The sequence below is a fragment of the Grammomys surdaster genome, unplaced genomic scaffold (genome assembly GCF_004785775.1).
Source record: "Grammomys surdaster isolate TR1022 unplaced genomic scaffold, NIH_TR_1.0 126035, whole genome shotgun sequence".
NCBI classification, from domain to species: Eukaryota; Metazoa; Chordata; class Mammalia; order Rodentia; family Muridae; genus Grammomys; species Grammomys surdaster.
The window spans coordinates 1,436,418-1,461,073 of NW_021620848.1; the positions used below are offsets into that span (position 1 = coordinate 1,436,418).

Genomic DNA, 24,656 nt, shown 5'->3' on the forward strand with positions numbered 1-24,656 from the left:
ATAGAAATAAATATTTCTATTTTCACCAAAGCATGTTTACTGTGAATTCTGCTTTATGTTTTGCTTGAATGCATTGACCATTACTACATAGGAATGAAAATGAATAGCAGCTGACTGTTTCGAACACATCATATTTTATATTTAAAATTTATACATATTGTGAACTGAAGCATTTTTCATCTTAATGTTCCAATGGGAAAATATGTGTGCTTTTTCCATTAGAAAGTAACATAACATGAAGAAAATTGTTTCAGTTTTAAGAATATAATAAATCTTCTTATGAGACAAGAAACCAACTAGAGTTTCATTATTCCTTCTTTCTTTTGAGAAATGCATTTTGGAGAGCATTTAGCTGATACAGGAAGGGAATGATCATTATCATTGCTAGATGTAAGAATGGAAAAGCAGACTACTTGTTTCTAATTGTAGTGGTTGGCAATCTTTATTTGCATTACACCATTTAAAGTTATTTCGTACTTTATGTTTTAATATAACCTGGGAGGAAAAGAGAGATGGACAGTTACTTACTTTAAAGGAGCCTGGTCTGTTTTCTATACAATTCAAAAGTCAAATGATACCACAGAAAGGTCTAACCTCATTCAAATACTTGAAAGGGACTATGGAACCTATTTAGATTCCTCATTTTTTTTTTTACAACAGAATCTATCATAAATATCTAAACCACATGAATGATCACTGATGCAGCTTAGAACATATTCTAATTTTATACTACAATAAAGATTTAAGCTACACGAATGCCAGTTGATGCTGTGTTGAGCATATTTTAATTATATTTTCAATGTATTCTTTATATTTTCAGTTAAATGAATATATTTTGTTGGGGGTGGGGGAGACCTCATGAGTGCAGTTGCGTTGGAAAGACAGAAATTCATGGTATTAAGAGTTACTGGTAGTTGTAAGGAATCTAACATGGGTAGTCAGAGGAGAACTTGAGCTCTGAAAAGCTGTTCACATTCATAATTTCTGAGATATCTCTTCAGGTACAATTTTTAAATAAAATTAACTAATGAAATCAGGTTCAGAATAGAACAAGTATTTATACAATTTTTTGTGCAACTGAGTTCTTTCTTCAGATATTCCTACCATAAACAGTGTTAGGTAAGTTTTACTTCTACTCAGAAAGGGTCCAGTACAGAGAGGAGTCATTTAGCAGATCATTCTGTCCTCCATATTGCAGAACTGTCCTTTCTCTGTCAGACCACAAGATGACACATAGTCATTGTGTGTGCAGCTGTAAAAGTGATGTCTGCACTCATATCACTCATAAAAATGAAGGTTGCTTGCGACCTCATTTCTTGCTCTTGGTGTCATGAAATGCATTGATTGGCCTGGTTTGAATTCTGTTCCTGTTCTCTATCAGTTCTTTAGTTTCGCTGACTTAATCTTAGGTATTGGTTTAAAAACAAATTAAACATATATCGCATAATTATTACAGATCATTCACATGTAAATATATTAGTTTTTATATTAACAAGCCCATTGGATGTACTATATAACTGCATTGCTAAAATTGAAAGACAGAATGCTGTTTGTTGTATGCTGTACCTAAGATGATTTATAGTTCTGATATCTGATCTGATGTTTGTTTTTTAAAAATCACTTACATGTTTAATTTTTTTATAATTGTGAACACAGATTATTTTATTTTATTTATATGATCCATGTTAATAAGCATAATTTTATAGATTAGATGTCAAAACATTTAGTATTTGATAATGAAACTTTTATTTTTATTCAGGCAGATGTACATGTATGTACATTTTATTTATAGAGTTTACACATTTATTTGCAGTCATGTCTACAGCTTTCTGTCATTTCATTAGAAAATTGCTTGTAATCAGTGGTAAAGATTTTCATTAGGCTTGTCTGAAACATGATATGAAACCTAACTTATACTGAAATGACTGTGATGACTTTGTTACATGGTCTAGACTATTTTTTCCAGTGCTTTCAGAAAGAACATAGCTAGCAACATTCACCTGGGAAGCTGTGGATTACTGTAGGATAACATTTTCTGCCAAAGAGCTAGTAGCTGACTCAATGCAATATCATAGAGCGGGGGACTACTGAGCCTTGGGTTTTACTAGTTGTCTCTACATGACTTTCCACCTACATTTCAAGCACTATAGAGTCTTTTAAAAGTCAAAGCTATCCTAATGAAAACAATTACATTGTGTGCTTCACTATTACTTTGTAATACCATTGCCTTATGTATCAATATGTAAGAGTCTATTCTGACCACTTTGACTTAGTGAAAATTTCAGATAAATTAACATTTCTGACTCTCAGTTGTACATCTGAAAAAACGTTTACAGTCAACATCTAAAGCCCATTCCAGGTAATGAGCATTTGTGACTTCACAAAGACAGACAATAGAATATGTGTCTGTCAACTCTTATCTGAGCCTGTTAATTCTCTGAAATACATATGTGTAAAAAGAAACATTTTTTCATATCAAGGAAAAGTGTGTGTTTCTAATAGTTGCCAGCTGGTCACCAATTAGTTCAGATTGCATATAATCTATTTTGGGTTTTAAGTTTTCATATATATATATATATATATATATATATATATATATATATTGAAAAATAGTGACTGAGGCATCTATACTTCTTTTTTTAATTTTTTTATTGGCTGTTTTATTTACATTTCATATGTTGTCCCCTTACCCCATCTCCCACCCACCCAGGAACCCCCTATCCCCTCACCCCTCCTCCTTCTTCTCTGTGGATGTAACCCCTACCTACCCCCAACTCCCACCTCCCCACCCTCAAAATTCCCATGCCCTGGGGCGTCCAGCCTTCATGAGGTCAAGGATCTCTTCTTCCACCTATGCCCAGCAGGGCCCTCCACTCTTACTTATTCAGCTGAAGCCCTGGATCCCTCCCTAAGTGCTCCCAGGATGGTGGTTTAGACCCTGGGAGCTGTGGTTGGTTGGAATTGTTGCTCTCCTCATGGGGCCACAAACCCTTTCAGCTCCAATGGTTTTCACTCTAACTCTTCCATTGGGAATCCCATGATGAGTTCGATGGCTTGTTGTGAGCAACTGCCTCTGAATATGTCAGACTCTTGAAGACCTCTGAGGAGACATCCATATCAGGCTCTTATCAGCATGCACTTCCTGACTTCCACATCAGCATCTACCTTTGGTGACTGCACATGGGATGGATACTCAGGTGGAATGGTCTTCAGACAGCCCCTCCTTCAGTTTCTGTCCCTCACTTTGTCTCCATATTTGCTCCCTTGAGTATTTTGTTACCCCTTCCTAGAAGGACTGAATCACCCCCACTTGGTCTTCCTACTTTATGAGCTTCATGTGGCCTGTGAGTTGCATCTTGAGCATTTCAAGATTCTGGGCTAATATCCAATAATCAGTGAGTAAATGCCATGTGTGTTCTTTTGTGATTGGCTTACTTTACTCAGGATGATAATTTCTAGTTCCATCCATTTACCTAGGAACCTCTCGAATTCATTGTTTTTAATAGCTGAGTAATACTCCATTGTGTAAATATACCACATTTTTTGAATCCATTCCTCAGTTGAAGGACATCTGGGTTCTTTCCAGCTCCTGGCTATTATAAATAAGGCTGCTATGAACATAGCTGAGCATATGTCCTTGTTATATGTTCAAGCATTTTCTGGGTATATGCCTAGGAGTAGTATAGCTGGATCCTCAGGTAATGCTATGTCCAATTTTCTGAGGAACAGCCACACTGATTTCCAAATTGGTTGCACCATCTTGCAGTCCCACCAACAATGGAGGAGTGTTCCTCTTTCTCCACACCCTCGCCAGAATCTACTATCATTTGAGTTTTTAGTCTTAGCCATTCTGACTGGTGTGAGATAGAATCTCAGGGTTGTTTTGATTTGCATTTCCCTGACGAAGTAAGGACACTGAACATTTCTTTAGGTGCTTCTCGGCCATTTGAGTTTCCTCCGTTGAAAATTCTTTGTTAAGCTCTATACCACATTTTTTAATAGGGTTATTTGGTTGTCTGGAGTCTAATTTCTTGAGTTCTTTGTATACATTGCATATTAGCCCTCTATCAGATGTAGGATTGGTAAAGATCTTTTCCCAATTTGTTGGCTGTCGTTTTGTCCTATTGACAGTGTCCTTTGCCTTAAAGAAACTTTGCAATTTTATGAAGTCCCATTTGTCAATTCTTGATCTTAGAGCATATGCCATTGGTGTTCTGTTCAGAAACTTTTCCCCTGTGCCCAAGTATTCGAGGCTCTTCCCCACCTTTTCTTCTATTAGTTTCAGTGTATCTGGTTTTATGTGGAGGTCCTTTATCCACTTAGACTTGAGGTTTGTACAAGGAGATAAGAATGGATCAATTTTCATTCTTCTACATGTTGTCCTCCAGTTGAACCAGCATCATTTGTTGGAAATGCTGTCCTTTTTCCACTGGATGGTTTTAGCTCCTTTGTCAAAGATCAAGTGACCACAGGAGTGGGGGTTCATTTCTGGGTCTTCAATTCTATTCCATTGATCTTCCTGCATGTCTCTGTACCAATAACGTGTATTTTTTATCACTATTGCTCTGTAGTACAGCTTGAGGTCAGGGATGGTGATTCCGCCCGAAGTTCTTTTATTGTTGAGAATAGTTTTCGCTATCCTGGGTTTTTTGTTATTCCAAATGAATTTGAGAATTTCCTTTTCTAACTCTGTGAAGAATTGAGTTGGGCTTTTAATGGGGATTGCATTGAATCTGTAGATTGCTTTTGGCAAGATGGCCATTTTTATTATATTAATCCTGCCCATCCATGAGCATGGGAGATCTTTCCATCTTCTGAGATCTTCTTCGATTTCTTTCTTCAGAGACTTGAAGTTCCTGTGATACAGGACTTTCACTTGCTTGTTTAGATTCACACCAAGGTATTTTATATTATTTGCGACAATTGTGAAGGGTGTCATTTCTCTAATTTCTTTTTAAGTCTGTTTATCTTTCATGTAGAGGAAGGCTACTGATTTGTTTGAGTTGATTTTATAACCAGCCACTTTGCTGAAGTTGTTTATCAGGTTTAGGAGTTTTCTGGTGGAAGTTTGGGGGTCACTTAAGTATACTATCATATCATCTGCAAATAGTGAGATTTTGACTTCTTCCTTTCCTATTTGTATACCTTTGACTTCTTTTTGTTTTCTAATTGCTCTGGGTAGGACTTACAGTACTATATTGAATAGGTATGGGGAGATTGGGCAGCCTTGTCTACTCCCTGATCTTAGTGGGATTGCTTCAAGTTTCTCTCCATTTAGCTTGATGTTGGCTACTGGTTTGCTGTAAATTGCTTTTACTATGTTTAGGTAGGGGCCTTGAATTCCTGATCTTTCCAACACTTTTATCATGAAGGGATGTTGAATTTTGTCAAATGCTTTCTCAGCATCTAGTGAGATGATCATGTGGGTTTTTTGAGTTTGTTTATATAGTGGATTACATTGATGGATTTCAGAATATTGAACCATCCCTGCATTCCTGTGATAAAACCTACTTGATCATGATGGATGATTGTTTTGATGTGTTCTTGGATGCGGTTTGCTAAAATTTCATTGAGTATTTTTGCATCGATGTTCATAAGGGAGATTGGTCTGAAGTTCTATTTCTTTGACAGGTTTTTGTGGGGTTTGGGTGTGAGTGTAATTGTAGCTTCATAGAACGAATTGGGTAGTGTTCCTTCTGATTCTATTTTGTGGAATAGTTTGAAGAGAATTGGTGTTAGGTCTTCCTTGAAGGTCTGATAGAATTCAGCACTAAAACCATCTGGTCCTGGGCTTTTTTTAGTGGGGAGACTTTTAATGACTGCTGCTATTTCCTTAGGGGTTATGGCACTATTTAGATGGTTTATCTGCTCCTGGTTTAACTTTGGTACGTGGTATCTGTCTAGGAAATTGTCAATTTCATCCAGGTTTTCCAGTTTTGTTGAGTATAGACTTTTGTAGTAGGATCTGATGATTTTTTGAATTTCTTCAGTTTCTGTTGTTATGTCTCCCTTTTCAGTTCTGATTTAATTAATTTGGATACTGTCTCTGTGCCCTCTGGTTAATCTGGCTAAGGGTTTATCTATCTTGTTGATTTTCTCAAAGAACAAGCTCCTGGTTTTATTGATATTTTGTATTGTTCTTTCTGTTTCTATTTGGTTTTGATTATTTCCTGCCTTCTACTCCTCCTGGGTTATTTGCTTCTTTTTGTTCTAAGAGCTTTTAGTTGTGCAGTCAAGCTGTTAGTGTGTGCTCTTTCTAGTTTCTTTTTGTAGGCACTTAGAGCTATGAGTTTTCCTCTTAGCACTGCCTTCATGGAGTCCCACAAGTTTTGGTATGATGTGTCCTCATTTTCATTGATTTCTATAAAGTCTTTAATTTCTTTCTTTATTTCTTCCTTGAGCAAGTCATCATTGAGTAGAGAGTTGTTCAATTTCCATGTGCACGTGGGTTTTCCATTGGTTTTGTCATTATTAAAGACCAGTCTTAATCTGTGGTGATCTGATAAGATGCAAGGGATTATTTCAATCTTTCTGTATGTGTAGAGGCCTGTTTTGTGACCAATTATATGGTCTATTTTGGAGAAGGTACCATGAGGTGCTGAGAAAAAGGTATATTCTTTTGTTTTAGGATGAAATGTTCTATAGATGTCTGTTAAGTCCATTTGGTTCATAACTTCTGTTAATGTCAAAGTGTCTCGGTTTAGTTTCTGTTTCCATGATCTGTCCATTGCTGAGAGTGCGGTGTTGAAATCCCCCACTATTATTGTGTGAGGTTTAATGTGTGTTTTGACCTTTAGTAAAGTTCTTTTATGTATGTAGGTGCCCTTGCATTTAGAACATAGATGTTCAGAATTGAGAGTTCACCTTGGTAGATTTTTCCTTTGATGAGTATGAAATGTCCTTCCTTATCTTTTTTGATTAATTTTGGATGAAAGTCGATTTTATTTGATATTAGAATGGCTACTCCAGCTTGTTTCTTGGGACCATTGGCTTTGAAATTTGTTTTCCACCCTCTTATTCTGAGGTAGTGTCTGTCTTGGTCACTGAGGTGCGTTTCTTGTATGCAGCAAAATTCTGGGTCTTGTTTGTGAATCCAGTCTCATAGTCTGCATCTTTTTATTGGGGAATTGAGACCATTGATGTTAAGAGATATTAAGGAAAAATGATTATGGCTTCCTGTTATTTTTGTTATTAGAGGTAGAATTATGTTTGTATAGTTATCTTCTTTTGGGGATGTTGGAAGATTACTTCCTTGCTTTTTCTAGGTTGTAGTTTCCCTCCTGTTGGCTTTTTCCATCAATTATCCTTTGAAGTGCTGGGTTTGTGGGAAGATATTTTGCAAATTTGGTTTTGTCATGGAATATCTTGGTTTCACCATCTATAGTGATTGAGAGTTTTGTTGGGTATAGTAATCTGGGCTGGCAATTGTGTTCTCTTAGGGTCGGTATGGTGTCAGTCCAGGCTCTTCTGGCTTTTATAGTCTCTGGTGAGAAGTCTGGTGTAATTCTTATAAGTTGCCTTTATATGTTACTTGCCCTTTTTCCCTTACTGCTTTTAGTATTTTTTCTTAGTTTTGTGCATCTGATGTTTTGATTATTATGTGACAGGAGGTATTTCTTTTCTGGTCTAGTCTATTTGGTGTTCTGTAGGCTTCTTGTATGTTTATGGGCATCTTGTTCTTTAGGTTAGGGAAGTTTTCCTCAATAATTTTGTTGAATATATTTACTGGCCCTTTAAGTAGGGAATCTTCATTCTCATCTATACATATTATCCTTAGGTTTGGTCTTCTCATTGTGTCCTGGATTTCCTGGATGTTTTGAGTTAGGAGTTTTTTGCATTTTGCATTTTCTTTGACAACTGTGTCAATATTTTCCACCGTACCTTCTGCATTTGAGATTATCTCTTCTATCTCTTGTATTCGGTTGGTGATGCTTGCGTCTATGACTCCTGGTCTCTTTCTTAGGTTTTCTATCTCCATGGTTGTCTCCTTTTGAGCTTTCTTTATTGTTTCTATTTCCATTTTCAGATACTGAATGTTTTTGTTTAATTCCTTCTTTGTGTTTTCTTCCATTTCTTTAAGGGATTTCTGTGATTCCTCTTTAAGGGCTTCTACCTTTTTACTTGAACTCTCCTGTTTTTCTTTAAGAGAGTTACTTATGTCCTTCTTATAATCCTCTATCATCATCATGAGAAGTGATTTTAATTCTGAATCCTGCTTTTCTGGTGTGATGGGGTGTCCAGGGCTTGCTATATTGGTAGAACTGGGTACTGATGATGCCAAGAAACTTTGGTTTCTGTTGCTTATGTTCTTGCGCTTGCCTTTCGCCATCTGGTTAACTCTAGTGTTACCTGCCCTCACTGTGTAAGACTGGAGTCTGTATTTCCAGTTATCTTGCTTGTTGCAGAGCTCCTCAGAGTCCAGATGTCTCTGTGGCCTTATGATCCTAATCTCCTGGGTGGAAGATCTCCTGGGACTCAGGCCACCTCTTGGATCTGGAAATCCTTCTGCTCTGGGTGCAGTGGTTCCTCTAGGATGGCTCAGTATACAATGTCTCCCAAGTGCAAACCACCTTGGTGTCTGCTGCTCTGAGTGCAGTGGCTCCTCTAGGATGGCTCAGGATTCAGTATTTCCACAGGACAGGAGCAGACCAACTCTGTGTCTGCCCCAGCCCAAAGGCCCAGGCAGAGGCGGAAGGGAAGTGGAATTCCGGGAGGGGCGGGGTTTGGGTACCTGGTGTGTCCTGAATGTCCCTGGCTCCCAGATGTATCTCTGGGGCTTAGGAAGTGAGTTGGAGTTCTTACTGGCTGCTCTGAGTGCAGTGGCTCCTCTAGGATGACTCAGGATTCATTATCTCCACAGGAGCAGACCAACTCTGTGTCTGCCCCAGCCCAAAGGCGCATCTATATTTCTTAGAAAACAAAACTCAAGACATTTCCACCAAGGTGATTTTGACAGATGTACTTTTCCCCTAAATGTAAAGACAAAGAAGAGGAAAATCACAGAATCAAATGATGAGTACATTAGAATTGTTCATATCACGGGGAAAGAGTGTATTCTCAAATATGACAGAATGTTTTGAAGGGTATAGAATTCTACCTTGACAACCATGATTTAGTAGATTTTGTAGTTCTAGGCTCTTTCACTTTCAAAGGTTCTACTAGAAATCAGCTGCTATTCTGGTGTATTTTCTTTATATGTAACTTGTTTTATTCACTCTTGCAGTTTCCAATATTCTTTCTTTTTCTCTGTAGTTAATATTTTTATCTATGCTGTTTTAAGGGAAATTACTTTACTTGACTTGATTGGTGTTTTGTGTGCTTCTTTTTTCTGTATAGGTGTGTATTTCCTTAATTTTGGGCAATTTTCTTACATTATCTAATTGAATATATAGTTTACTCTGTTGGCCTGAGATTCTTGCCATTTATTTATCATTACAATTACAAGATATTTATTTTAATGGTATCCTCAAGTCCTTTTATGTTCTCCCCATCTCTGTATGTGTGTGTGTATGTTTATGTGTGTTTAATTTGTTGTTAATCTTTGTTTGTGTAGTTTAATTACTTTACTTAATCTTCTAGTCCTAATATTTTGTTTTATACTCTATTCATTTGATGTATAAGACTATCTGATGAGTTTTCTAATTGAATTACTAAATTTTAAACTTCATCCTCCACTTCAGCTTGGAGTTATTTTCAGTATTTTTATTTCTTTACAATATTCAGCTTTCAAGTCCTGAATTGCCTTCATCATTTCATTTACACATATGGTTGTGATTTGGGGGAATTATTCAGACATTTATTACTGTTATCATTAAATTCATTTAGCTCATTGTGTCCTCATTAAACTACTTGAATTCTTTGGCTAAGTTTATGACTCAATAGATATATGTCCTGGTGCACATTTAGGTAATTCTCATTTGAGGAAAACTTGTACATAACTGGTGAATTTGGCAAGAGGTGGATGTGGATAATATATTATCATTGCTATTAAAATTATTTACAATTTTGTGATGAGACCTGGGATCGTAGAGTTCTTTTTGTAGTTCTGTGTCTGATGTTAGTTGTCTTACATCTTTTTTAAATATGTGTTTGTCTCATACTAAACCTGAGAATGCAATGAATGCCTAAGGAAAGGCATACAGCTTGAATGTGGTACAGGTAGGCTAACATGAGGTGTCTTTACAGACTAGATCAATAGATTTTCTTAAAATATTTAAATATAACATTTTTAAAAACAAAACATGGTTTCCAGAGGTTCAGTAATTGAATTCATCTTTGATAAGTTTTTCAGTTTCTATTTTAAATCAAATATGTTCAGTAAAATATCTTTAGTACTGCAGCTAGAATTGTAACAAATAATACACAATAGTAAGAATAGTACAGAGGATTTAAAATTAAAATAATAACTTCCAATTTTGTTATAGTTAAGCTGTTAGTTTTTCTGTAAGGTTTAATTCATTCATTCATTTGATTGAAATTTTAATAGGCCCCTAACTTATCTGTGTATTTAGAAATCTTGGCAGAATAAAGACCATTTGAGTTTTCTGAAGTCAACACATGTCTTCCACATTGTGCAATAATATTAACAAAAACTTTGTCAAAATTGTCACTTGCTTAAACTTTCTCAGAAGGGACATGTCACTATGGGGTCATTGGTTTTGACCTCTTTGTTTGCCTAAGGAACAAATGAATATACTTTTTGTTCTATTTCATATGGCATATGATTTGATTTGTTTTGCTTTTCTTTCTGTCTTTTTAGTGTTAAGTGATTCATGCTAGGCAATTCTCTTTCCTGTCTCTGTGACTCACTTTTTTCTAACTTTTTTTTGTTTATCAGATAGAGTTAAAATTCTAACAAGAGCTTTCTCTTTTTCTCCGTTTGTCAAGATCTATTTAGTATGAGCCACTTGTCTATGGGGAATACCATTCAACATCCTTGTGATTCCATGAGACTCCAACCCTACATAAAGAACTATAAGAAACTGAGGAATAGTGGAAGTGAGAGAAATAGTCTTATACAGGGATGTGAAGAACAATTGTTACCAAACCATCAACCATGAAAATGTACATATAATTAATGTTATTCAGACGAAATAGGTTACATTTCTGTGTTCAGAATTATATATGCATATGCCAATAATAAGTGAAAAGACCATGAATTTTAAAGACAGCAAAAAGTGATATATGGAAGGGTGTAGAAATTTTTAAAAAGAAGGAAATGATATAATTGCATTATAATATTTTTATGAAAGCCCTTGAGTCATAATGAAGAATGGCCTCTTTTTTTCCCTCTTCTTTTTTATAAATAAATCTCTATCTGTTGTAAGTATCAGTGAACTCTCAGTGCTATGAATCACTGTCTCCAATAACATGCTTCATTTGCTACCATCATTCCATAAGAATTAATATTGTTACTGATGTTATCAGCATTTCAGTTATAATTAACTGAATACAGCCATCTTTGACACAATATTCAGCTTTAGTAGGTCTAACAGGAACCATTCTGTGATCTTGAAACCAGAAGATAGAACCAACCACAGAAATCTGCAAGCATAGATACCGTCATAAAACCTCGAACAATAAGAAAGTCTAAAATAGTTACATAGACATTCTTTATCCATAAGTCTCATAGAATTTTCTTAAATGAAAATTATCTAGGTGGACCCAGGAAATAGAAAACAAAGGATCAGTCAGAAACTTTATGAAAGAATTAAGGACTTTAAAGAAAATAGGAACAAACATCTCAGAATGGATTTATATGTGTCACACTACCAGGATCCACTGTGCTTAAAATAAATGTCAGCCCTTTTCGTTTTTCAAGATATGTACATTATACTATAAATTCAAACTAAATTTGATTTGTATTTAAAGAGTTTACTTTTAGTTCAGTTGTCAGAACATTTACCTTGAAAAAGTTGACTAAACATGACATCCATATTCTATTAAATGTGAGGGATAGAGTTTCATAGATCCGAGTGGCTCAAGGTTACACATGTAAAATTAAAGAATAACCAGCATTTTCAGCATAATGAAGTAAAAACAAAGAGACTGATTTCAAGCAGCAGAAAGTTATATGAAATTTCCACACTTTTGGTAGTTGTATTAGTAAGACAAAAATTTGAGTTTGTATTTTTAAATGTGAAAAAATGAATAGTAAATATTTTCTTATGATCAAGGTGGATCAGCAATGTGTTTTTTTCATAGTAAAGGTTTGTTCTGCTTGTGTATCAACATGATAATTCAGTAACAGACATAAAACAGTGTAGAACAGCAATTGAACACCCAGGTTTTCCTGTTATTAAAATTATGATTTACACTGACATGTAATGTGTATGCCACTTAGTGATGTATTTGCTTTTATATTCTGATAATCTAAACAAATACAGTTTTTTACTCATGCTGAATACATGATACCACAAGGGAGAAATTGCTTCTGGGATCCATGATTTATTGAATACAACTTTCTTTCTCTTAGGAATTACTGGTCAGCAGTAGACAGTACCTTGTAATAATTGTTCCCAGAACTTCTGTGTGTTTGTGTGTGTGTGTGTGTGTGTGTGTATACATTTAAGATAACTACTTTCTTTTGTTCATGACCAAAAGAGAATGATCTGTTAAAGTAACATTTTTTGACTATGTGCAGGTCTGAATGGTAATCACCTGAAATAATTGTTTCTCTTCTTGGTATGATACCCCTGTGGATCCCTTCTTCTTCTGGTTATGCAAAATAAACTTGATGATGTCGATTTAATTATTATATTAATTACATTCAAAGTGGTAAACTTAACTAAAGGCTTCAGATGGATATTTTGCTCACACTTTCTATAAATGCTTTTACCTTTGTTTCATGATAACTGAAAAAAAAATAACTAAAATAGTCAAGCTCTCAGATATTTCAACTTACCTGAAAACATACTGAAATATTTTCCCTGTTAATGTTTCTGTTTATTCTGCTTCTATTCAACTGTTAAAGCCAACACTATGTTGCAAAAATTGAGTAAACCCTTTACTCTTTCACGTTTCTGAAAATATGTCTTAGTCAAAGTCCCTGAATAAGATTTTCTAGCTGCATATATTTAAATCTTAGGTCTAAACCATTATATTTCTGAAAATTTTAAAGTTGAATGGGTATGCTCTAAGTAACACGTATATGAATGTTCACCATGTTAATTGTAATGACCTAAAGTTGTAAATGATGCAAATTTATACAAATACCTGAATGCTATGCAAATCAGTATATCTCCATAAAATAAAATGAAGTTAGGGCAAGGACTGTAGGAGCTGAAGGAGTTTGCAGCTGTATAGAAAGAACAACAGTATCAACCAACCAAATCCCCCAAAGTTCCCAGGGACTAAACCACCAACTGAAGAGTACACATGGGGGGACCCATGGCTCCAGCTGAATATGTAGCAGAGGATGGCATTGTCAGGCATCATCATCATTGTGAGGAGAGCTTTTTGGTTCTATGGAGGCTAGATGACCCAGGATAGAGGAATGCTAGAACACTGAGGCTGGAATGGATGAGAAGATGGGGGAGCACCCTCTTGGAGGCAGGGAGTAGGGGGAGAAGATAGAGGGGTTGTGAAAGGGAAACTGGAAAGGGGGATAACATTTGAAATGTAAATAAATCAAATAACCAATAAAAACATGAAAAAAAATGCATCCATCAATAAAGACAATGGTAACTGATTCACTTAAAGACATCTGTAAATTATATGTGTGACATTAAGCAGAATTTAAGAATAGAAGATGCTGCTATTCCTTAATGAATATATTGACTCTGTAATGCTTGAGAATCATGTAATAATATCTAGAATATCACCTAATAACCCTAAAATTCCAATGTGTAGATACAGAAAATGATGCAAATTTTCTCCTGACAATACTGTATTGTGTTTCTTTTCTCTTATTCTAGTGTCCTGAATTTAAAAGGCCTCGAGACATTGCTGTTGACTGGGTTGCAGGAAATGTTTATTGGACTGATCATTCCAGAATGCACTGGTTCAGCTATTATACTACTCACTGGACGAGCCTGAGGTACTCCATCAATGTAGGACAGCTCAATGGCCCCAACTGCACCAGACTCTTAACCAATATGGCTGGTGAGCCCTATGCTATTGCCGTAAATCCTAAAAGAGGGTAAGTTGAATGCTTGAAGTTTTTGTTTTTCAATGTAATATGAATATCGATATTTATAGATTGTGTTCTGTACTTTTGTTCAAGGTGAAACAGATTCCTGAGGCCTGAAAATCCATGTACTGCTCTCTCAGAACTGTTTTCTTTTTAAGATGTGGACAACAAATATTTTAATAAGTGTTTCCTATATTATGCACTTAGTAGATGTATAAGAATCTCTTTTCTTGTCTCAGTGTGTTTATGTGCATTGATTACAAATAGTGGAAACAGTGGTAATCACATGACTACTACTTTTAAACCACAGTTGAATATGAAACATTAAATATTTTAAAAGGAGTACTTAGAGATTAAGAATAACAAAATATGAAGCCATAATCAAACTTAAGTCTCTTTACATTTTGATGACTTAATCTGAAAATATCACTTTTCTGGTATTAGATTAAAATCTTCCATTCAGTGTTGAAAAGAAGAAATTTTAAATGAAAGTCTTAAATATAAAAATTCCAATTATTAGAATTGTAGAATATCGTGTCCACTAAATGAGAAAATCATTTACTTTTCAGTTATTGAGCACTGCCTGGGAGATTAGCATTTGGACAGTAGATGTTGAATGTTCTAGAGCTCAAAGACAGCTTCAGCTATGTAAGGAGTTGATGCTAGCCTAGACTTTCATATGTGAAAAATAAAAGGAAAAGAAAATAGTACTCTGTTGTGTTTTTTGGGAAAGTTCCATTCCAATGACTTTAACTTTACATTATTTTCTTGAAAATAGATTTGTTTCTCACATAATACATCACAAAAAGGTTTGCTTCCCTCCACTGCTCTCAGCTCCCCTCTACCTCGTCTCAGGAGTTTATACATATACACAAATTATTTTGATCATTTTGATACCCCACCCCCCATTCTGACTCCTTTTGGACCCCCCTCCTCACCATGTGCCCCTTGCAATTTCATATCAGTTGTCTTTTAATTTTTCATTTTACCTTTTTGTCCACTTATTAGTGAAGTCATCTATAAGTAGTTGGATAATCTATCACTATCCGAAAATCTCAAGTGAATAATGTCACTATATAAAAAAATGATACTTGCAAGTAATAGAAATAGTATTCTCTTTAGTTTTTAAATGAGTTTTCAGAGCTAAAAATTATATAACAAATAATAAGCTATGGTGTACATTGTTAAATATTGTATCTCAAAATTTACATTTAAGTAGCATTTTATTTATAATATTGATTTGCAATACTCTGTGTTGAAGTTCAACATTGTATAGTTTTCACGTTGGGTCAGAAATCTGCTTAATGAGGGGACTGGGTTATTCTGACACATGTGATTTGAGGAGATACTGGTAAATGAAGGAGACAGTTTTTACAGCACCATCTCCAAACTAATATCCTTGACCTATTCTCTTTAGGATGATGTACTGGACTGTAATTGGGGATCACTCCCATATAGAAGAGGCTGCCATGGATGGCACTCTCAGGAGGATTTTAGTACAAAAAAACTTACAAAGACCCACAGGTATGACATATTCAGCATATATTATATATGAAGCAAGATGCTAACCATATTAGTATTAACAGTATTCTTTCAAGTTTTATTTATGAAAGAATCATATTACAAGAAGACAAAATAATGTGAAGTATGATGTTATTAACATTAACATTTTATATTCTAGTATGCCAACCCAAAAGTCAGGTTACTAAGGTGCTGATAGCTACATCAGAGAACATTATTTGAAAGCCGTCAAAGTTGTTATTAAGTTCTTACATGAATATAATTTTGACAGACCCCAGCAATCCAGACATATGTTTAAGTTACTGAGATATATGGTAATATTTATGAAAGATGTCAATTGAAATGAAATGAAAGGTGCTGGCAAATGTAATTTCTGTCTGTAAAGGCCAGGTTTCATAGTGCTTGTCCATTACAATTAGTTCTTTTTATTGGTATGCCATTCTTCTTCCCTAATGTTATCTAAGACTCCTAACGCTGCTCTCTGAGCACCATCTCCTTTCTACATTTCCTGCTGGTTCCCTCAAGCTGCTTTATCTGAATGCCCAATGCATGTTCTAATACTTTGCTCTATCTTTTCTACTGTGCCATATCAAACTTTGAGGTTTGAATAATAATGTGTTTACACACTGTAGAAATCCAAACATTATGTTCCACTCATGCTACTCAGTGTATTCCAGTTAAAAGAACAGAATAATGGTTCATGTGCATGATTTATTTTGATTTTGATTTATGCTTGGTTAACTTTTGTACTTAAAAATAAATTTGGGAGTTACATTTCATTGACTTTGAATTTATTTTGTGATTTATATTTAACCCTACTGTTTTATTCTTTATGGAATTGAGAAGGTTGAGGGCTTCAATCTATCATTATATGTCTTTCATTAAAGTACCATGTGCTTTTGGAATGGAAGAAAAACTTTCTACACTCATGAAGCAAATGCCAGCTATTGTAAAACTTATGCCATAGTAGAAATTATTGCGCATAGTTAAATAATTTAACACACTTATAATGACTTAATAGAAAAGAAAAGCATTATAGGATGGATAACTATTTGGGATACTATTTCATTATGATTCTACAGAAGTTGATGATATAATTTGTTGGTTAAGAAATCACCTCCATAGAAGCAGCCAACTATGTTAGACTTTATTCACTATGACTGACACAAAGAAGGTTATTTTGGCTTAGGGTTTTAAAACTTGCTAATGAAAAGCATTGCATTAGTCTGAAGTAAAGGATAATAGCATGGTGTTAGCAGTGTTCTCCTGATACTGCTCACCCAATGGAAGAGACAAGCAGAGAGAAACAAATGACCAAGGACCAGGTGTAACCTTGAAAGTTCTGCTCCCAAGTTCCCACATTTTCACAACCTCTAAGAGTACTACCTGATTTGCTTTGTATTGCTATGATAAAATATTCTGATCAAAAGCAAATTATGGGAGGAGAGGGGGTTTTTTTTTGTTCGTTTATTTATACATCTTAGCCACAGTTTCCCCTTTCCTCTGTTCCCAGTCCATCAACATCATTTCTCTTTTCCGTTATCTTCAGAAAAGGCCAGGCCTCCCATGGATATCAACCAGCCATAACACATCAAGTTGCAGTAAGACTAGTCTCCCTCTCCTATTAAGATTGGAAGAGCTAAAAGATGTAGAGACAGTCCCTGCTTCCACTATTAGGAGTCCTTCAACAAGCTATACAACTGTTACTTATAAACAGAGAGTCTAATTCAATTCCATGCAGGTTCCATGGCTGTCATTTCACTCTCTGTGAGTCCCTAAGAGCCCAGACTAGTTGATTCTGTGAATTCTCTTGTGGTGCCCTTGACACCACTGGCTCCTTCAGGCCTTCCACATTTTTTTCAGGACTCCCCAAGCTCTGCCTAAAGAGTGGCTATAGGTTTCCACATCTCTTTACATAAGTTGCTGGGTGAATCCTCTCTGATGACAGTTGAGTTAGGCACCGATCTATGAGTATAGCAGAGTATCATATAGGAATCATTTCATTGACTTTTTCCAGTTAATTTTGGTTCTATGATAGTTTACTGGTTTTTGAGTCTAGTTCCTGGTCTTCCAGGCAATGGCAGAGTAGAATTCATGCTTCCCTCCTTGAGCCCTCCTTGTTACTTAGCTTCTCTGCATCTGTGGACTGTAGCATGGTGTGATAGTTTGTATGTGCTTGGCCCAGGGATTAGCACTATTAGGAGGAGTGGCCTTGTTGGAGTAGGTGTGTCACTGTGGACATGTGCTTTAAGGCCCTCATCCTACCAGCCTGGAAGTCAGTCTTCTGATAGCAGCCTTCAGATGGAGATATAGGGTTACTAGCTCCTCCTGCACCATGCCTGCCTGAATGCTGCCATGTCCACATCTTGATGGTAATGGACTGAACCTCACAACTTGTAAGCCAGCCCCAATTAAATGTTGTTCTTATAAGAGTTGCTTAGGTCATGGTGCTTAGGTCATGGTGTCTGTTCATAGCGGCAAAACCCTAACTAAGACAGAAGTTGGTACTGGGAATGGGATATTGCTGTGATAGGCATGACCATTTTTTGTTTGAAAGAATGTGGATTTTGGGACTTTGAATTTGGAAAGCAGCAGAAGGCATTAAGTGGAGCTCAATGAGCTATCCTAGTAGGAATATGGAAGACTTTGTTACTGAGAATGATTTAAATTGTATAGACCTGGTCCAAGAGGTAGCAGAATTTCAATATGTGGCATGGAGACTATTTTGGTGAGGAATGTGACTATTTTTTGCCCCTCTCTGAAGAGTCTGCCTGAGGCTAGGGTGAAGAGAGTCAGATTAATTTGCACTGACAAAGGAAGTCAAAAAAGCCCAGCAGAGACTTTGATTTCTGGTTAAGTCTCATGAAGAACATTTTGAACAAGCATAAACAGCTTAGAAAGGAAAAAATATAAAGTATATGGTTCGAGTATTAAAGGAGCACCAGCCAGTAAAATGGAGCCAAACCCTGTATTCTAGGAGATAACAAATTAAGGAATTTGGGGCAAGATCCTACCTAGCTAACTTTAGACCCAGGCATGATGATGGTATACAACTTTAATCTTAGGAGACAAAGCCAAACAAATTTCTAAGTTCAAGGCCAGCCTGGGTCCAAAGCAGGTTCTAGGTGAAGAAAAGCTTAAATCCAGGCATGGTAGTATGCACCTTTAATCTCAGCTTTACAAGAGACAGAGACATGCATCTCTGAGTTCAAGGTCAGACTTCAGAGCAAGTTCCAAGAAAGCCAAGCTTAGGCAGAAAGGGAGTTTAGGAACAGAAAGTTGGTGACAGAATAAGGGGGACCATGTTCCAGCCCCAGAAAGCAGCAGAACACCGCAGCTTCAGCTTTGTGACTCTAGCTTTAGAGAGAAAAATAGAAGGAACTACTGGGACAATTGATACTGGTTAGCTGGAGCTAAGAAACCAGTGGTGATTAAGAAGAGACCAGTGTCACTGAAGTGAAATCTTCTGGAAAATGTTTTGTGACAGCACAAAGCAGCTGTGTTCCAGAGATAGCCAAGGTTGTACCTCATGCTGCAGCTGTACTTAGTACTGTGTAAGATTTACCTAAGTGGTACTGGTTTTGAAGGCATGAATGGGTCATGGAGAGCAGTGGTAGTTTGGCACTGTCAGAGGTCATGGAAGGCCATTAGTGAAGGTGCAGGCCCAATTGCAGTTTACAATCCAGGACTGAAGGGTTCATGCAGAAAAGTTGGGGCTTGGCACCGTCAAAAGAGCCTATGAGAGACTATTAGTGAAGCCTAGTTGCAGTGGAAGAACCCAGTGTATTAGAGATGCCAGTACCATGGGATGATCACTAAGAACAGCAGAGGTAGTAGAATGAATCTACCTAAGAGTGTTATAGAGTGTTATAGAGGGAAGAGCTGGAGAAGTGATACCAGCCCTTTGGAGGAGCCCAGAAGATCATGTGTAGATCCCAGACATTGAAACAAGAAGCTGTAATAATGAAGTTGCCTTGAAGGCTCCAAGATTTTCAAGATGCCAAACCATAGGATATCTACTGAGGAATGCTGCTAACAGGGAGTGGAAACAGCCTAGGAAAACAAGTTTGCTGTAGTCAACAAGGATGAAAAAGGAGTTGGAGATGTGAAAACTGCTTTGACATCTGACAGGGAGATGCAGAGTTTGGTTGGAGTTTGCCCAGCTGGTTTCCTGTTTTGCTTTGGGGATTACATTTAAATGATTGGATGGATCTCAGAAGAGACTTTGAATTTTGGACTTTTAACATTGTTGAGACTACTATAAACTACAGAGACTTTGGGAGTTGGATGAAATATAGTTTTTATTATATTATAGCTAGATATGACCCCCACAGACTCATGTGTTTGAACAAGTCTATGGGAGCCAGGGATTGGAATGTTTGTATATGCTTGGCCCAGGGAGTGACACTATTAAAAGGTGTGGCCTTGTTGGAGTAGGTGTGTCACTGTGAGCATAGGCTATAAGGCCCTCATCCTAGCAGCCTGGAAGTCAATATTCTGATAGCAGCCTTCAGATGAAGATGTAGAATTTTTAGCTCCTTCTGCACCATGCCTGCCTGAATGTTGCCATGTTCCCACCTTGATGATAATGGACAAAACCTCAGAACCTGTGAGCCAGCCCCAATTAAATGTTGTCCTTTAAAGAGTTGACTGTTCATAGCAGTGAAATACTAACTGAGACACATGATCATCCTGTAATTTGTGGCTAATCACTAATTATAGGTGAGTACAAAGTTTGTCTTTCAGGGTCTGGATTACCTCACAAAAGATGCTTTTTTTCTAATTTCATCCATTTGACAGCAAATTTTGTGATGTCATTATTTTTAATAGCTGATTAATACTCCTTTGTGTAAATGTACCACATTTTCTTTACCCATTGTTTAGTTGAGGAACATCTAGATTGTTTCCAGTTCTGGCTATTATGAAAAAAAAGAAAGGAAAAGCTGCTGTGAGCATAGCTGAATAAGTGTTCTTATGGCATAGTGGGATATCCTTTGCCAAGGAGAAGTATAGCTAGGACTGTAGGGAGATTGATTCTCAGTTTTTTGAGAAACCACCATATTGATTTCCAAACTGCCTGTAAAAATTTGCACTCCCACCAGCAATGGAGAAGTGTTCACCTCACTTCATATCCTTTGCAGCATGATCTGCTACTAGTGGTGTTTTATCTTACCTATTCTGAAAAGATAGAATCTCAGAGCCATTTTGATTTCCATTTCCATGATGGTTAACAATGATAAACATTTTTCTGTACTTCCTGGCCATTTGAAGTCCCTCTGTTGAGAATTCACCATTTAGATCTATCCCCTATATTTTAACTGGATTATTTGGTTTACAGATGTCTAGTTTCTTGAGTTATTTATATATTTTAAATATCAGTCCTCTGTCCTTTTGTGACTGGGTTACCTCAATCAGGATATTTTCTAGTTATATCCATTTGCTTAAGAATTTCATGAAGTCATTGTTTTTAATAGCTGAGTAGTACTACATCATGTAATGTAACACATTTTCTGTATCCAATGCTCTATTGAAGGACATCTGTGTTCTTTCCAGCTTCTGGATATTATAAATGCTATGAACATAGTGGAGCATTTGTCCTTGTTATATGTTGGAGCATCTTTTGGGTATATGCCCAGAAGTGGTATAACTGGGTCCTCAGATAGTACTATGTCCAATTTTCTTAAGAACCACCAGACTGATTTCCAGAGTGGTTGTATCAGCTTCCCATCCCACCAGCAAGTAGGGAGTGTTCCTCTTTCTCTACACCCTTGCCAGCATCTGCTATCACCTGAAGTTTTTGCCTTAGCTTAGCCATTCTGACTGGGGTGAGGTGGAATCTCAGGGTCATTTTGATTTGCATTTCCCTGATGAATAAGGATGTTGAAGATTTGTTTAGGTGCTTCTTAGCCATTTGCTATTCCTCAGTTGAGAATTCTTTGTTTAGCTCTGTATCCCATTTTTAAATTTTGTTTTATATTTTTTACTATGTCTTGAATTTTATTTTTAAAACAACAGTCTGCAAACCATTGGCAAATGAGATATTTTTCAACACACTTCTTATTTGTCTTCATTTTTATCTGGGTGTCATGTTGGCATCATGTTTCAAGGGGTTGTTGATACACTAGGAGATAACCATGCCTGAAGAAATAGTGTCAGTACAGCAAGAAACTAAAGTTGCAAGTTTTGACTGTATTAATCATTTCTCAAAAAGGCACAGCAAAGGAGAGTTCATATAAGAGTTAGAGGAGAAGATGTGTAATACAATGCTCTGTTATATAGAGTTAAAAAACAAAATTAAAGCATCCTTTCATATTTATAGGTGCATGAAACTATCTTAATGAAAATGTCATGAAATGGTTGTGTGGTTGGACATTTTATAATAGGGCCCTGAGTTTGACTACTCTTCTTAGGTATGTTTTCTTCCTTTTGTTATAGGTCTTTCAGGTGTTCTGTTAAGTTGCTGGTGTAGGATTTCTCCTATTTCTTTACAAGGGGGCTTAGTGCTGTTAATTTTCTTCTTAGCACTGCTTTCAGTGTGTCCCACAACTTTGGGTATGCTGTGTCATCATTTTCTTTGAGTTCCAAGAAGTTTTTAATTTCTCTATTTTTTCCTTGCCCAAGTTATCATTGAGTAGAGAGGTGTTCAGTTTCCATGGGAATGTGGATTTTCTCTTTTTTTTTTTGTTGTTGTTATCATTGAAGATTAGCCTTAGTCTGTGGTGATCTGATAGGAAGCATGGGATTATTTCAATCTTCTTGTCTTGGTTGATGCTTGTTTTGTGAATGATTATATAGTCAGTTTTGGAGAACGTTCCATGAGGTGCTGCGAAGAATGTATATTCTTTTGTTTTAGGGTGAATTGTTCTGTATATATCTGTTAAATCCATTTCATTTATAACCTTTATTAGTTTCACTGTGCCACTCTTTAGTTTCAGTTTCAATGACCTGTCCATTTACCAATGGGTTGTTGTGTATGGTTCAATGTGTGGTTTGAGGTTTAGTGAAGTTCCTTCTATGAATGCCTTTGCATTTGGAGGATAGATGTTCAGAATTGAGACTTTTCTCTTGGTGGATTTTTTCTTCGATTAATATGAAATGTCCTTCCCCATCATGCTTGATAATTTTGGGTTGAAAGTCTATTTTATTGATTGTTAGGATGGCAACTCCTGCTTGTTTCTTGTGGCCATTTGTTTAGACAACTGTTTTTCTAGTCTTTTACTCTAAGGTAATTGCTGCCTTTGTTATTGAGGTGTGTTTCTTGTATGCAGCAAAATGCTGAATACTGTTTGTATATCCAGTCTGTTAGCTTATATCTTTTTATTGGGGAATTGAGTCCATTGATATTGAGTAATATTAAAGATAAATGATTGTTAGTTTCTGTTGTATTTGTTGTTGTAGGAGTCATTATATGTATGTGATTCTCTCCTTTTGGTTTTGTTGTGAGATGATTAATTTTTTGTTGTTTTCTTGGTGTAGGTACCCTCTTTGAGTTGAAGTTTTCCTTCTAGAATCCTCTTTAGGGCTGGTTTGGTAGAGAGATATTGTTTAAATTTGGTTTTGTCTTAGAATATTTTTGTTTCTCCATCTTTGATAAATGAGAGTTTTGGTGGGTATAGTGGCCTGGATGGGCATTTGTTTTCTCTAAAATTTTGCTTGACCTCTGTCCCATCTCTTCTTGCTTTTAGGGTCTCTGATATGAAGTCTGGTGTAATTCTGATAGGTCTGCCTTTATATGTTACTTTGCATTTTTCTCTTACTGTTTTTAATATTCTTTCTTTGTCCTGTGTACTTAGTGTTTAGATTATTATATGACAAAAGGATTTTCTTTTGTGGTCCAATCTATTTAGTGTTCTATAGGCTTCTTGAACATTTACAACAACCTTTCTCTTTAGGTTGGGGAAGTTTTCTCCCATAATTTTGTTGAAGGTGTTTACTGGTCCTTGGAGCTGGGAATCTTTGTTCTCTTCTATTCCTATTACTCTTAGATTTGGTCTTTTCACAGTGTATTAGATTTCCTGGAAGTTTTGGGTAGGAGATTTTTAAGTTTTAAATTTTCTTTGACCTTTATGTCAATATCTTCTAAGCTATCTTCTATGCCTGAAATTCTCTCTTTTATCTATTGTATTCTGTTGTTGATGCTTACATCTGTAGTTCCTGACCTCTTTTCCCAGTTTTCCATTTCCAGGGTTGCCTTCATTTATGTTTTCTTCATTGTTTCTACTTCCATTTTTAAATCTTGGACTGATTTGTTCAATTCCTTCACCTGTTTGTGGTTTTATATTTATTTAAGGGATTTATCTGTTTTTCTCCTTTAGGGTTTCGATCTATTTACCTGTGTTTTCCTTAATTTCTTTCAGTCAGTTATTTATACCCCCTTAAAGGACTCTATAATCTTTATGGGATAGAATTTTAGGTTGGCTTCCTAGTTTTCAGGTGTATTAGGGTATCCAGAGCTTGCCATGTTGGGAGAACTGGGTTCTGATGATGCCAAAGTATATTGGCTTCTGTTGCTTATGGTCTTGAGCTTTCTTCTCACCATCTGGTTATCTCTGGTGTTAGTTGGTCTGGGTGTCTCTGGAACATGTCTCCTGGGTCCCTGAGTTGCTGTTGATCTCCTGAGAGGCCTGTGGCCCTGGCTGTAGTTGTGCTTTTTGGAAGCCTTCAGACTTTCGCATCTTTAGAGAGGCATGCTTGTCTATGATCTGTTGCCCTGGGTGCAGCAGCTCTTCTGGGAGACCTTTCAGACTGTGGGGGCTGTTGCTGTACATGTAGTAAATATATATGGAGGCCTTCAGACTGTAAAGACTTCAGATCAGCAGACAAGCTGATGATCTTCCCTAGCAGTAGGCACAGGCTGGAAAAGTTTGAGAGGGAGAGAGGGTACGTATGGCTTATGCATCCACTGAGATCCTTGGGGTTCCCAGATGCTGTGGTTGTCTGAAAGGGTTCTTTACCTCTTGCCCTGCATGTAGCCGATATTCTGGGAGGTCTTCAGACTCTGGTG

General features: G+C 36.4%; 1 protein-coding gene across 1 annotated transcript in view; it reads left to right on the plus strand.

Annotated features, from left to right (window-relative positions):
- Nucleotides 1-24,656, plus strand: part of Lrp1b (LDL receptor related protein 1B) — a 1,533,520-nt gene that overhangs the window by 1,426,656 nt on the left and 82,208 nt on the right. Inside the window, exons 77-78 of the mRNA XM_028754677.1 lie at nt 13,917-14,140; nt 15,549-15,655. Of these exons, the coding sequence (XP_028610510.1) occupies nt 13,917-14,140; nt 15,549-15,655 (331 nt within the window). The remainder of the gene's footprint in view (nt 1-13,916; nt 14,141-15,548; nt 15,656-24,656) is intronic.